We start from the raw sequence: 15113 nt of genomic DNA on the forward strand, positions 1-15113 counted from the left end.
TTAGATTCCCCTAAAGCACCTCAGAGTAACATACTTATCTTAATACGTAACAAAGATAGCTGAAAATATAATCATCTTTGATACGGTGTCATAAATTATGTTAGTGCCAAAAAGTATGTTTATGGTTTTCATTACCTTTCATATGCAGATCATATTTCCAGCTGATAGTACATAATTTGTGATGATTGCTTTTTAATTTATACATCACAAAAATTATTTTTTTTGTGCACTGCTCTGTTTGTAACAGCAGGTAAATACATTGAAAAGTGCCTGAGGTATGAATCAAATGAACATCTTTCTTGTTATTGATGAGTTCTGTGTGTAAGCTCTCAGGACTGTAGAAACATACTGTGTGGCTGCCAATCACTGCACAGTTCTGGTGGCCTCAGAAAACTGGATGTGTGTTGCAATTCATTGTTTTGACAATGACATGAACATTTCCTATTCAGGAGGACCAGGTCTCAATTCCCAGTCCAGATATAGGTGTTTGTTCTTTCCGCGCTCTATACGAGATTGGAATAATAGAGAATTGTGAAGGTGGTTCAATGTACCCTCTGCCAGGCACTTAAATGTGATTTGTAGGGAATCCATGTAGATGTAGATGTAGATGTAGTGTTACTAAATCATGTTAACTTAATTCCTGGGTGGTTTTTCGTATGTGGATGCAACTGATTATTCCTCAACTCTTCTGTTCAGTTACAAATATATGCACACAGAAAATGTGATGCAGTAGACCATGATTACAGAATTATATGACTCACAAAAAGATAGTGGCCATATGGCCATGAATGGACATACACAGCAGCAGACTGTGGCAAGCTGACCATGATAATGGAAGGAGGATCATCAATACATCAAAGACAGAAGCAGCTTTTGTGCCTCAGTGGTATAAACTATAGGTAAAATGACTTTTTATGGCACTGACCTTGCACATTGTCACCATAAGGCTTGACATGATATCAAAAGTGTGTAGAATGAAACAATGGCTGTGTAGACAAATGGGAGGATATACCCATGCAGATGATTTTTCCCAATCCTTTTTATTTTTCCTTTATAATCAATATTTTCAGTTGTGCAGTTTGTTTTAATTACTGAATGGGGCAATGAAGTAACTAGCACAATAGTGTTGAATTTGAGAATGGTATTCAAATTACCATCTGGCTATTCTGATTTAGATTTTATATGATAAAAATGACATACCTAATTTGCTTCATCACCCTGCCTCTTTTGGAGATCTTTACAACCTCATCATTCGCAGGATATCAAACCCAAATCTTCCTCTGCTTTTCTTTAAACTGATGAGCATAATGATAATGTAAGATAACTTGTGAAAATAGTTTTTCCACTGTGGATTATGGCACCAAGATGTGCTCTTACAATGCAATTCTTTAATTCTTAGAATTGTGTGTATCACTACTCTGAAATAATCTAAAAATGAATGTAAAATTTTTAAGGCACCATATGACTAGAAAACAGTAACTTAATCACAATATTGGACATGAATTATTTGACAAAATTCAGGTGATTAGGTGTTTTTTTCCCCATTTTTACATGTGTGAATTCTGTCATTGTATCTATGTTAAACATGTGGTTTTATCAACCAAATAAGAACTTGGTAGACTATGTTATTTGGTGTTTCTTTGTACTTATGACTGTATTTTTTGGGTCTACTAACTGATTCTCTTGGGAAATGTTTGTGCTCATAACACTGTTAGGAGTTTTTGTGTGAATAAATAATTCAAATTTAGAGAATATATATTATGGCTCTTCTGAAATCTCGTTTCAGAAAACATATCCCGAGTTAAATTGTTTTGTAATAGTATGAGAGATGGAGGAGGGGAATCGGCAGTGGTAGTGTTGCCAGCTGCCACAAATGAATGACGGACTAATGCAGTCACTCATTTGCTCTTTCTGGTTCCATGTAGTGTATTGGTAACTTAATGTGTCACTTACTTACATTAAGCACATGCTGTAACTCCACATTTAAATAGGTTTTAACAGTGTGTGACAAGATTGTGTTCATCTTTTCTTTGCAGAACTGATATCAGGAGCTGGACAGGGTGGTACAGAACCTCAGGAACAACCAGAGGGCACAGTATCAGTAGCACCTGAAGTTGATGAAACTCATGAATTGGGTCATTCACGAAACTCTTCCAATACGAGCCAAATGAGTCGTGCCTCGGGATACAGCTCTCTAAATAGCCAGTCCCAACACAGTAGACAAAGCAGTTCTGGTGACTCGGGACACATACGGTATGTATTATGTTTAGTGAGTAGTACTGATTGTGCTCAGTCATATTTGAGTGAATCAGTAATATTTGAGTAACCAGTAGGAATATGTGTTACGTGTATTACATGCATAAGAGTGCTGTGTGTATTTACTTCACACTTAGAATTACAAAGAGCCTTCATATTTTTCATATATGATCTGTACATGAGAAGAGGTGGATGCTTTCCTTAAGAAAAGCATATGTAATTCAATAATAAATTTGTACTAATCTTTATCTGATACTAGTAGCTAAGTTTTTGTATTAAATTTGGAATAAATATATGCACAAATGATGTGGAGCTGATATCACTTTTGATCTAGATGGCGATAGCTGCAAATAAAAATAGAAATCTTGCGTTTGAACAGTTCATATTGCAACTTGAAAATACTGTCCCTATGAATTTTGCTAAGCTTTTGTTCATGCCTGATCTTGCATTTCTTTCGTAGTTATTTGATCCTTTTTAACAGTTAAAGTAACATTTTGCTACTAGTGGCGTACATTACTTCAAGAAAATGACTCTTACTGATAGTCCCATAAGGGAACTTCATAAGGAACAGTAAAGAATATTTGTGGTTATTTACAAACATGTAGCATTAATATACCAACATTGGCTTTAGCAGAGGTTGGAAGAAGTTACTTTGTTTGTGGATAGGAGAAATAATAGGGAATGGGGTAAGGGGAGGGGTGGAGTGGGGGAGATGGGATAGGAATTTAAGACCATAAGCAGATCATCATTTGTGCATTAAATGGTGGTAGACAGAAGATACTGTAAAGCACGTATTTTACAAGTATATATATTGACTCGTCAGACTAGGTTATTGGTGGCTGCATCAGTGTATTGCACTCATCTTCCAAGCTGTGTATTGTTCTCAGTTGATAATTCTCAAGATTCTGCAGTTTGTGTGTCATGTAGACTCAAATATAGTGTAGCACCATCTGAACATTCATTTAAGGTTCCACACTGCACTCATTACTGGGCCCATATAATAAATAGAGGGAGGGTGGGGGCGGGGGAAGAAAATTTATAGTTGAGGTTACTAATCTGTAGTAGTGTTGTGACATTGGGCTAGATGATACTGGTTTTAATTGTGCTACAGATGATAATTTTCATCACCAGTATTTGACTGTCAAGTAGAGGAATGGTTGTAGGCCACAGTTCATGATCACCAGGCTGTGTACCGGTGTCTTCTACTAAACCTTCCCACTAAGTCTCATGTAGGGAACACATGCGACACTGTTGACTGTCTGTCCGATGGATTGGAAAGCTGAGCATACCTACTTTTTTCTCTGCCACCACCACCACCACCACCACCACCACCACCACCACCACCACCACCACCACCACCACCCACCACCCACCAGAGATGAGGGCTCCACTTCTTATGTTGTATATGTCAAAACCCTACAGATGACAAAATAAACAATGGCACATTCATCCTCACTTTTGAGGCTGATTCACTTACAGAAAAGGTCAAAATCATTTGTTAGTGCTGCAATGTGAAGCAGCTGTACTTTCCACCCCCAACATGGTGCTTTAAATGCCAATGCTTTGGGCATGTATCTTCCTGGTGTACAAATGACCCAGTTTATGTAGACTGTGGCCGACCCCTTAGAAAAATATGATCGATTATCTTTAGTCTCTATGGTATTGGCCTATTCCACTACTGTGGCCAGGTCATCAGCAGTACCTGGTGTGTTTACTCCCTCATTGTTGACATCTGATAGTTACACAAATAAACGTGATCATGAGGGCAGTAGGCTGTACCCTGTTGTGGTTCCTGCAGCACCAGCTTCGGAAACCACTCCCTCCACCCGGCCACATTAGCAAGATCCTCCATTGGTATCTGTCGGTGACAGGGCTCTCTCTCAGGAACCCTCTCTCCAGTAATCCACAACTCAAAGTTGTGACACAAGCCAGTGGCTGAAGAAGCCATGGACTGTGGGTCCTAGGGCTGTCCACTCTTCTCCTGTTTGTACAGAAGCTAAGCCCTCATGAGAATCTTGACTGCCACTATTTGCATTCAGGAGGACAATGGTTCAAGCCTGCTTCTGGCCATCCTGATTTAGGTTTTGTGTGATTTCCCTAAATTGCTTAAGGCTTTTCCTTGAAAGGCTGATTTCTTTCCTCGTCCTTTCTTAATTCGAATTTGTGCTCTATCTCTAGTAACCTCATTGTAGACAGGATATTAAACACTAATCTTCCTTCCTTTTTGAAAAAACTTGTGAAAATGAAGAAGAAGAAGAAGAAATAAATTCAGCTGAGGGTAACTATGATGACTGTAGTGGCACCAGATTCTCCCATGCTGTCTGACTCCAAACTGATTTTTGTTGATGATGATGATCCACTCCCACTGGTCACAGATAGCTATTCAGGGCAGGGATCTGTCTCCTTTTGCTCTTCACTCCTAACCAGGATAGCTTCAACATGAAGATCCAGTGGAACTACATTTGATATTGCTTTCACCTACCAGAGCAACAATATCTAATTCCCTCTTGTTTTCTTATATGTGTTGCTCCCCAAGAAACACGCTAGACTGGAGACCATACCCCAACTCTTTGAGGCTTCCATACATTGTTGAAATCATACTGGCCCGGAAAGGGCATCTGGAGAGTTCTGGCTTAAACAGATGTTGTCAGTGAACCCTCCTGTACAATGTTGGTAGCATTAGCAGTGCGAGGGCAAACAACCCAGCGATCACCATTTGTAACATGTGTTTACCCCTAGGCAGGGCACTTACTTGCCTTAAGATGACCACCTTAATCCAATAACTCCCTCCCCACCACTTTTCTTACACGTAGGACGTTCAGAGTACATCACCACCTCTGGGGGAGTACCATTTCATGTGATAAGGGCCTTCTGATTGAGCAGCTTCTTTCTGATCTTGATCTGTCATTCTCAATGACAGTACTGCTGCTCACTTAAATTTGATACATGGCACCTTTTTGACCTTACGATCTTTTCCCCCAATCTCGTAGCTTCGCCACAATAGCTGCTAAATAATGATCTTTGTGACAGTGACCACTTTTTGGTGATCCTTTCACTTCCCCGTCACTGCCTGTTGGATCAGTTCCCATGTTGGGCTCTTAAATGGGCCAACTGGCAATTGTATACTGTTGCTGTCATCTTTACCACATTTCTGTTCGAAAGTACTAATGAGTATGCGGGAAACATCTCCGATATGATCACCTGCGTCCGTGGGACTGCTGTTCCCTTTCGATAGGCCGCCTCCATTTTTGGCCAGTACCATGGTGGACCAAAGATATTGTGACAACAATTAAAAATTATCCAAGGATCCTGCAATACCTTGAGTGATCTCCTCCACAGGTAGTGCTGAGGCTCACTATTTAAACACAGTAAGAAGGAATGTGGGAGTGCTACATCTCATCTTTGGAAAGTTTGGAAAGGAATATCTCTTCATACCAGGTGTGGGCCAAGCTGCATAGTCTTCTGGGCTGTCAAATATCAACAAATGTTCCAGATCTCTTCCTTCATGGTGATGTTTGTACCAATGTGTAATTTGTTACTGATCATCTTGACTCATTTTGTGACAGCATCAGCATTTTGTCATTACCCGACTATCTTTCAAATGAATAAGAAACGAGCTGAAGATATTGCCCTATCCTTCACCTCCTCCATCACACTGAATTACATAATGAACCTTTCACCAACTGGGAGCTGCTTCAGGTTCTTGACTCAACGCACAGTATGGCCCCAGGCCATGATTTGATTCATAATCAGATGATCCAACATCTGAATGTGACTCACAGGCTCCATCTGCTCTCATAGTCTTCAACCATATGTGGATAGGAGGTGTATTCCCTTTGAAATTCGGGAGGACGACGGTTCAATCCCGCGTCCGGCCATCCTGATTTAGGTTTTCCGTGATTTCCCTAAATCGCTCCAGGAAAATGCCGGGATGGTTCCTTTCAAAGGGCACGGCCGACTTCCTTCCCCATCCTTCCCTAATCCGATGAGACCGATGACCTCGCTGTCTGGTCTCCTTCCCCAAACCAACCAACCAACCAACCAACCCTTTGAAATGGAGAGATAGTGTCACCATCCCAATCTTATGGCAGACAAAAACACAATGTCCATCAAAAGCTACCAACTGACTATCCTCAGCAACATTATCTACAAACTGCTTGTAAAGATGGTAGGCCAGTGAATATACTGTGTTTTTAATTCACAGGATCTTTTGTCCCCATATCAATGTAGTTTGAACGGGATCATCCATAACTGACCATCTGGTTAGGTTGGAAACAGAAATCCAACAGGGTTTCTCTAAATGGCAACACCTCATTGCGACTACTGATGTTTATTCATAAGTGTTTATTCCACTGGTTGTTTCAGTTTAGAGTTTGTAATTACTCAGCTCCTCACAGATTGAAGACAATGGTGTCCCGCAGGATTCCATGCTGGGTGTTACACCCTGCCTCGTTTCCATCGGAGGCTAGTGACCTTAGGACCACTGGTCACCCTCATTCTGTATATTGACGACTTTCACATTTGGTATAGCTGCTAACTGTTTCCCTGGCAGAACTTTTATCTCCAAGGTATCATCTACGGGGTCTTATCTTGGACCTCCTTCCATTGCTTCCAGTTCTCCCCCATTAAAATGTGAGTCATTGTAGCATGGTACATGTTGATGCAGAAATCTGCTAGGGTACATAGCACTTGGTCATTGTTGTACAGCCCCAATTTTTGGAACTCCTTTTTAATGGTTAAAAAAAATAATGGCTGCCCATATTTGTCAACTAAATACTAGCTGCATGTGAATCTTTAATGCTCTCTGCTTCCTTGGCACTCATCCTGATTGGTCTGTGGCTGCCAGGTTTATGGTTCAGCAGCAACTTCAGCTTTGAAATTGTTAGACCTAGTCCATCATCTGGAATAAGACTCACCACTGGCGCCATCCAGACAAATCCCATAGACATTCTCCTTGCCGAAGCAGGGATCTTCCCTCTTCAGTTTTGACAGTACCGACTCTCACTCACACGGTCACCATCCAATAATTTCCTAATCATCCAATGTATCAAATTCTTGTGTGCAAGGGTCTCTGACACCCTGGTAGCCACCGTTGGATGGGATTGCCGGTTGGAAAGTACCCTGGGGCCTTCTGCTGGGACTTCCACCTAAGTCCCTTGAAATGAGCAATATATTTCAAGGACCTAAAGTTTGTTACACGCTTGACCTTCCAGCATCTGTTCCTCTCAGCTCTTCAGGAGTGTCAGGGTGCTGTCATACCTTAGTGACAGATCTTGCTGAGAACACGAGAAAGTTGCAATCCTACATAAGGTCATGGAATTAGGTCGGAGGCTTCTATCCACATACTTGTAAACCAGTCCAGTCTGGTGTGGCAGTATAAGAGAGCAAAAGGAAAGATGAAGTATTAAATTTTGTGTTTAAAAATATCATTCACATAGGAGGATCATACAGACATACCATTGATTGACCGTCACTCAGACTCTTGTGTGGAGGACCTAGAAAAAAGTGTCTCTGGAGTTGAAAACAAGTAAGTTGCCATGTCTGGACAGAATGCCAGTTTGGTTTTACAGAGAATATTGTGTGTCATTGACCCTTTAATTAGCTTGCATTTATCAAGAATCTCTTGTCCAGCAGAAAGTTCCAAGTGACTGAAAAAAAATGCAGGTGACTTCTGTATATAAGAAGGATAAAAGAACAGACCTGCATAGCTGCAGACCAGTATCCTTAGCATTGGCTGGCTACAGAAGTTTGAGCATATTCTAAGTTTAAATGTAATAAATTTTCTTGACACAGAACTACTTCTGTCTGTAAATCAGCACAGATTTAGAAACCATCACTTGGGTGAAACTAGGCTTGCCCTTTTCTCACGTGATATCCTGTGAGCCACAGCTGAAGGGCAACAGGCAGATTCCAGGTTCCTAGATCTCCAAAAAACACTTGACAGTGTTAGCCACTGCAGTGTTCATCAGAGACAAAGGCAACATCAGGAGTGTGTGAGGCAATTGTGATAGGAATTCGTATGTACATAAATGACCTGACTGATGGGGTGAGCAGCAGTCTATAACTGTTTGCTGATAATATTGTAGTATATGGGAAAGTATCATCTTAGAGTGACTGCATGAAGATACAGGATGACTTAGACAGAATGTGTATCTGATGGGATGAATAGCAGCTTGCTGTAAACATGGATGAAAGTAAGTTGATGTAGATGAGTGGGGAAAAAAATCTTTTAATGTTCAGAAATAGTATTAATGGTGTGCTGCTTGACACATACACATTGATTAAATACGAATGTGTAATTCTGGAAAGAACTACCAAATGGAATGAGCATGTAGAGATGATAGTAGAGATGATGAATGGGTAGCTTCAGTTTATTGAGAGAATTCTAGGAACATGTAGCTCATCTGTAAAGGAGACTCATTCTTGAGTACTGGTAGTGTGATTGGGATCCCAACCAGGTCATATTTGAGGAAACAGTGAAGTAATTCAGAGACAAGCAGCTAGATTTGTTGCTGGCAGGTTTGATCACCACACAAATGTTTTGAAAATGCTTCATGAAATCAAGTGGGAATCCCTGGGGGAACATGACTCTTTTTCGTGAAACGCTATTGAGAAAATATAGAGAATTGGCATTTGTGGCTAACCACAGTAAGATTCTACTGCTACCATAACAGAAGGACCTTGGAAAAAAAGGCAAGGTCAGAGAAATTATGGCCTCTGTGGAGGCATGAACACAGTCATTTTTCCCACACTTCCAGAGAGGGAATAACTAGTAGTGGTACAGGGTACACTCTGCCGTGCACCATATTGTTGCTTGTGGAGCATGTATGTAGATGTTGATTCAGATTTACACTGATGGTTCTAAAACCATCCATCGGTCAGGAACAACATTTGTTGCCAGGAATGTGTGGTGTTTTTATGACAGGGCTAGTAGCCATTAGTAGAGATGTACATTTTATTAAACAGACCTCTGTTGACCATGCAAAATCTGTAGTTACTAAGTGAGCAGTCTCCAGACTACTGATTGATGTTACCCTTCTCTCCCTTTGATAGCTTCTATTCATGACATATTTCTGACTTTAGTTATATTGCCTGATCATTTCTCTCTCTTTGTGTTGTGAGCTGTGTGGGTATGCCAGGGAATGCACTGGCTGACTGTTCAGCCAGAGAAGCAATTACTCACTGAAAATTCACTCTGAAGATTCCAGTTGTTGGTATTCTGGTACAAACAAGATGACACCTCACTCGAAGATAGAAAAACATCTGTTGGGCTACTGTTCCCTCTAATGAAACATGCATTATTGAGGAGACTACTGCTGCACAGTGCTTCTCCTTCCATTCCTGCCTGTAGGAACCCCCCTCTGATTTTACCTTCACACTGGTCATACTAGATACACTATAGTTTTATTTTATGTAATGAACCACACTACATGGTGGTTGCACCAAGCGACATGGTGCAGTTTTAAGCAAAACTTAGCACACTGGACTACTGGACTTGCATTTGCGGAGATAATGGTTCAAATGTGTGTCCAACCATCCTGATTTGGGTTATCTGTGATATCTGTTAATGTCTCCAGGAAAATGCCAGGATGGTTCTGTAGAAAGACAACAGCCAATTTCCTTCCCCACCCTTGGAAAAATTCATGCTTGTTTTCCATCTCTATTGACCTTGATGTCTATGGAACATTAAACCCTAATATTCCTTCTTCTTTCCATCCATCCATCCTTCCTTCCTTCCTTCCTTCCTTCCTTCCTTCCTTCAACACTTCCGAGACTATAGTAGATCAGCAGTGCAGTGGCTGTGGAAGGGTTGGATCCTGTCACATGCAGAGCCAATGGGACATTTGTCTGCCCACTCCCAGCTACTGACTGGATTATTTGTTTCACGTTATTTTTGTTGTCAGTATATCTGATGCCCATTACATTTATAGCTTTCTCACTTTTACTGTAGGAATTTTCTGGCTAGAATGCATTCTGTTCTCCATAATTCTCTTCAGCCTTAACTGGGTTGGTGGGGCTCAGATGCAGGTGGCATTTCTCTCGCCACAGATGAGCCATGGGAAACACCTCATCTGCTCTGACCTACATATATATACTTGCCCAACACGTATATCTCACTTTTCTTTAAATTATTTCTCAGTGCAATCATCAGTATTGGTTTCAGTGTCTTAATCTTACGTATCCTACATTCTTTTCTTAATTTAATCAAATTTCTGGCTGACATCACTAACTACAGATGAACTACCTCTTGACTGAAGGACTGGTGACCTTGCTATTAGTCCCTTAACCACCAACCAACTTAAACACTTGACTTGCAAGAGAACAAAGTGGTTTCAACTATCAAGGCCTGCATCAGACTGTAAGCATCACAACATAAGTAGAGAAAAATAAGCTGAAAATTATAATTGTTTTGTCATAAAAAAAGTGTGTGTGCTGTATTTGCCATTTTTTAACAGTAGACTTTAAATCATGGTAGATGATACAATGGCTGCATATTTGAGAGTTTCAGTATGTATCTGAATGTGGCTGAAAAAATCTTACAGCATCATCCAGCAGTTTTTTGAATCTGAAGTATATTCCCATGCCTGTGCTCTGACATGTACAAAAGTCATGTTACACTATAAGTGGCCACAACTGGATAAAATATTTATTATAATAGATTATTAAAGTGAAAGTAAATTAATTGTACTGTGAGCCATTGCAGTCATTGTGTCTGCTACACATAGAATGTAAGAGTGTGTAAAATAATAATACAATAAAGCATTAAACCCATTGCTTTTATTCAGCCCTATGGACATCGGCAACTGCTTGGAAAATGGTAAGTTATTTGTGTCACATTCAGATGTGAGGCAGATAACGAATTCTTGTGTGAAGTGTTGAAGTGTGTTCGGTAAAATTATGTGTGTCCCATACAGGATAATTTGAATGTTACCTTACTCATAATATGCAGAATGCTTGTTTTATGTAGCTGATGTGTGAGGTTTTGCATTTATTTAGGTTCAGAAAGCATCTACTGTAAATGTATATTTTGACTCACATCATTTGATTGTGTGGTAGATATTGAACCCTGCTGAAAAATGAAAATGTGAATGTGCAGTGTTTACTTTTTGTCAAGAATTCTGGGAATGTTTGCTAAAAATTCTTCACCCTCTTCCTGTCTAATTTATTTATTTTATTCTACAGTGCATCTCCCTTCTCCCCAAATAAATGATCAGTTTTTGCTGTGAAATAATATAATTTCATTATTTTAAAAATGTTTCTATGTTGTGCTTCATTCGCAACAGGCAGGCATGCCGTCATTGTGATTGTTTTTATTGACTGTATTTCTTATTTGAATATTGTTCACTTTCAACTCAATACAAGGCAATACATTTTGAAACTACTTACATTTATAAGAGGTTATGAAGTGGGTACATTCTCATTACATACAATTATCTTAAAGTGCACTGTCATTGTACGCTGAGTAGATGTGTATTGAATAATGTGCCAGAGTGATAAGTAACAGATATTTGATTCCAGAAAAACCTGATTGAAGACCCTCTCTGACTGCTGTGATTTAGGTTTCCTAAGATATCCTTAAATCACTCAACTAAATTTTATCACAGTACCCTCAAAGTGAGTAGTGCTGATTGTGCCCACTATGCTTGTCCAATGTAAATTGTATTTGATAGATGATGATCTAGCAGTTTACAGATTATTAAGTCCAACCAAATTGTTTATGTGCTGTTTGTCTCCTAAATAGGCATAATGCATGCTATTGCTCCTCTTCTGTAAAAATATTTTATGTTAGCCTTTTTTTTTAAAGTAGATTAGTACTCGGAAACCATATTTTCCATAAAATCCACATGTACAATAATATTATTGACATGATCACAGAAAAATAATTCACACTAGCTAAATCAGGGGACTTAAGACATCCTAAAAGTAGATTTCAAAGGCTGTCACATGTGACATCATCCCATCATCACAAGACACTGAAAATTTGGTGGTAGATACTAAGTAGTATGTGTTTCAAGGATATTGGAATATCTATACCATGTGGCTTTGTGAAGAGTAGTTAACATCTTAGACATCTCAGACATATGGATCACTTTCATCATGATTTTAGACATCTCATACTATTGCATTTTAAGAACAAAAACGTGAATCATACACGTCAGTCATTTGCTATTTACAGAGCTAGTGTGACAGGGATCAGGCATGTAGCCATCCATGGCCTTATAATAGGAAACATTCCAGCATTTTCCTGAAGTAAATTAGATAAACTGTTGCTTTGTCCAGAAGCTTGGCAAGTTGTTGTTATTTTCTATGTGACTGTCTGCTGCCTAGAACCTCTTTGATTTTGCTAGTAATAAACTACTCTCATATATGTCATTGTACTGCACCCTTGATTTTCCATAGAGAAGGAATATATTTAAATACTGAAACTTCCTGGCAGATTAAAACTGTGTACTGAACAAAGACTCAAAATCAGGATCTTTACCTTTTGTGGGGAAGTACTCTATCAACTGAGCTACCCAAACACAACTCATGACATGTCCTCGCAGCTTACTTCCAGCAGTGTCACGTCCCCTATCTTCCAGATTTCACAGAACAACTCCTGTGAAACTTGCAAGACTAGCACACCAGGAAGATTGAATATTGCAATAGAGCATTTGCCTGCGATAGGCAGAGGTCCTGAGTTTCAGTTTCAGTCTGGCACACAGTTTTAGCTTGCCAGGAACTTTTATATCAGCATTTCATTCTGGAAATATTTCAATATTATTTTGCTCTGACCTTGAAATTCGTAGCCAAATCTTTGGTGAAAAAAAAAAAAAAAAACAAGCTAGCTAGTAGCAGACAATTGTATTAGATTTAGAGACAATACAGCTTCTGGTCTCTCTGTGAATGTATTTTGTAGATTTTTGAATTATGGTCACAACTACAGGCAACAGCCTTACTGCATTGGATACACCGGTTCCTGTCAGATCACTGAAGTTAAACGCTGTCAGGCGTGGTTGGCACTTGGATGGGTGACCATCCCGGCTACTATATGCTTTTGCCATTTTTCGGGGTGCACTCAGCCTCGTGATGCCAATTGAGGAGCTACTCTACCAAATAGTAGTAGCTCCGGCCAAAGGAAACCATTATAGCAACCAGTAAAGCGGTGTGCTGACCACACGCCACTCCTATTTGAATCCTCAGCCGAGGATGACACAATGGTCGGATGGTCCAGATGGGCCAGTTGTGACCTGAAGACGAAGTGCTCACAACTACACATAGTGCCCAGTAAATAAACTTACATATCCCAGAACGAAAGGAGATGAGAGAGAGAACAGCAATAGCAAAGGTGTGAAGGCAAGGAAAGAGTTACCTATTGATGTTCACTCATTAGAGCATTTTTCCATGAAAGGCAAAGGATTCAAGTTAGTCCTGATATAGCACACATTTTTAACTTGTCAGAAAGTTTCATACTTGTACACTGAACAGCCAAACAAACTGACACCCTTGCCTAATATTGTGTAGGGCTCCCGCAAGCACGCAGAAGTGCCACAAAATGACGGGGCATGAACATGACTAATGTATGGAGTATTGCTGGAGGGAATTGCACCATGAATCCTGTGTGGCTATCTATAAATCTGTAAGAGTACGAGGGGGTGGGGATCTCTTCTGCAACAGCACGTTGCAAGGCATGCCAGATACACTCAATAATGTTCATGTTTGGGGAGATTGGTGGCCAGCGGAAGTGTTTAAACTTGGAAGAGTGTTCCTGGAGCCACTCTGTAGCAATTGCCCAAGTCCGTTGGAGTTCACAATGTACATGAATGGATGCAGTTGATCAGACAGGATGCTTATGTATGTGTCACCTGTCAGAGTCATATCTAGACACACCATTACAGAGCCTCCACCAGCTTGAAAACTCCGTTGCTGACATGCAGGGTCCCTGGATTCATGAGGTGGTCTCCATACCTGTACACGTTCATCCGCTTGATACCATTTGAAATGAGACTAGTCTGACCAAGCAACATGTTTCCAGTCATCAGCAGTCCAATGTCAGTGTTGATGGGGCCCAAGCAAGGCATAAAGCTTTGTGTTGTGAGGTCATCAAGAGCACATTAGGCGACTTTCAGCTCCGAAAGCCCATATCAATGATGTTTAGCTGAATGGTTCACACGCCGACACTTGCTGATGGCCCAGCATTGAAGTCTGCAGCAATTTTTGGAAGAGTTGCACTTCATCGAATCTCTTCAGTCATCATTGGTCCCATTGTTGCAGGATATTTTTCCGGTTGCAGTGATGTTGGAGATTTGATGTTTTACCAGATTTCTGATATTCATTGTACACTCGTGAAATGATCATATTGTTGTTGTGGTCTTCAGTCCTGAGACTGGTTTGATGCAGCTCTCCATGCTACTCTATCCTGTGCAAGCTTCTTCATCTCCCAGTACCTACTGCAACCTACATCCTTCTGAATCTGCTTAGTGTATTGATCTCTTGGTCTCCCTCTACGATTTTTACCCTCCACGCTGCCCTCCAATGCTAAAATTGTGATCCCTTGATGCCTCAAAACATGTCCTACCAACCGATCCCTTCTTCTAGTCAAGTTGTGCCACAAACTTCTCTTCTCCCCAATCCTATTCAATACCTCCTCATTAGTTACGTGATCTACCCACCTTATCTTCAGCATTCTTCTGTAGCACCACATTTCGAAAGCTTCTATTCTCTTCTTGTCCAAACTGGTTATTGTCCATGTTTCACTTCCATACATGGCTACACTCCATACAAATACTTTCAGAAACGACTTCCTGACACTTAAATCTATACTCGATGTTAACAAATTTCTCTTCTTCAGAAACGATTTCCTTGCCATTGCCAGT

At 40.3% G+C, this 15113-nt stretch overlaps 1 protein-coding gene across 3 annotated transcripts in view; it reads left to right on the plus strand.

Moving 5' to 3' along the window:
• The window catches only part of LOC126248799 (protein FAM102A), a 496607-nt gene that overhangs the window by 413518 nt on the left and 67976 nt on the right, over nt 1-15113 (plus strand). For all 3 annotated transcript variants that reach the window (XM_049950189.1, XM_049950190.1, XM_049950191.1), the window contains exon 5: nt 2037-2253. In XM_049950189.1, coding sequence (XP_049806146.1) covers nt 2037-2253 — 217 coding nt within the window. The remainder of the gene's footprint in view (nt 1-2036; nt 2254-15113) is intronic.

Source organism: Schistocerca nitens, chromosome 3 (genome assembly GCF_023898315.1).
Source record: "Schistocerca nitens isolate TAMUIC-IGC-003100 chromosome 3, iqSchNite1.1, whole genome shotgun sequence".
In the NCBI taxonomy this organism is placed as follows: Eukaryota; Metazoa; Arthropoda; class Insecta; order Orthoptera; family Acrididae; genus Schistocerca; species Schistocerca nitens.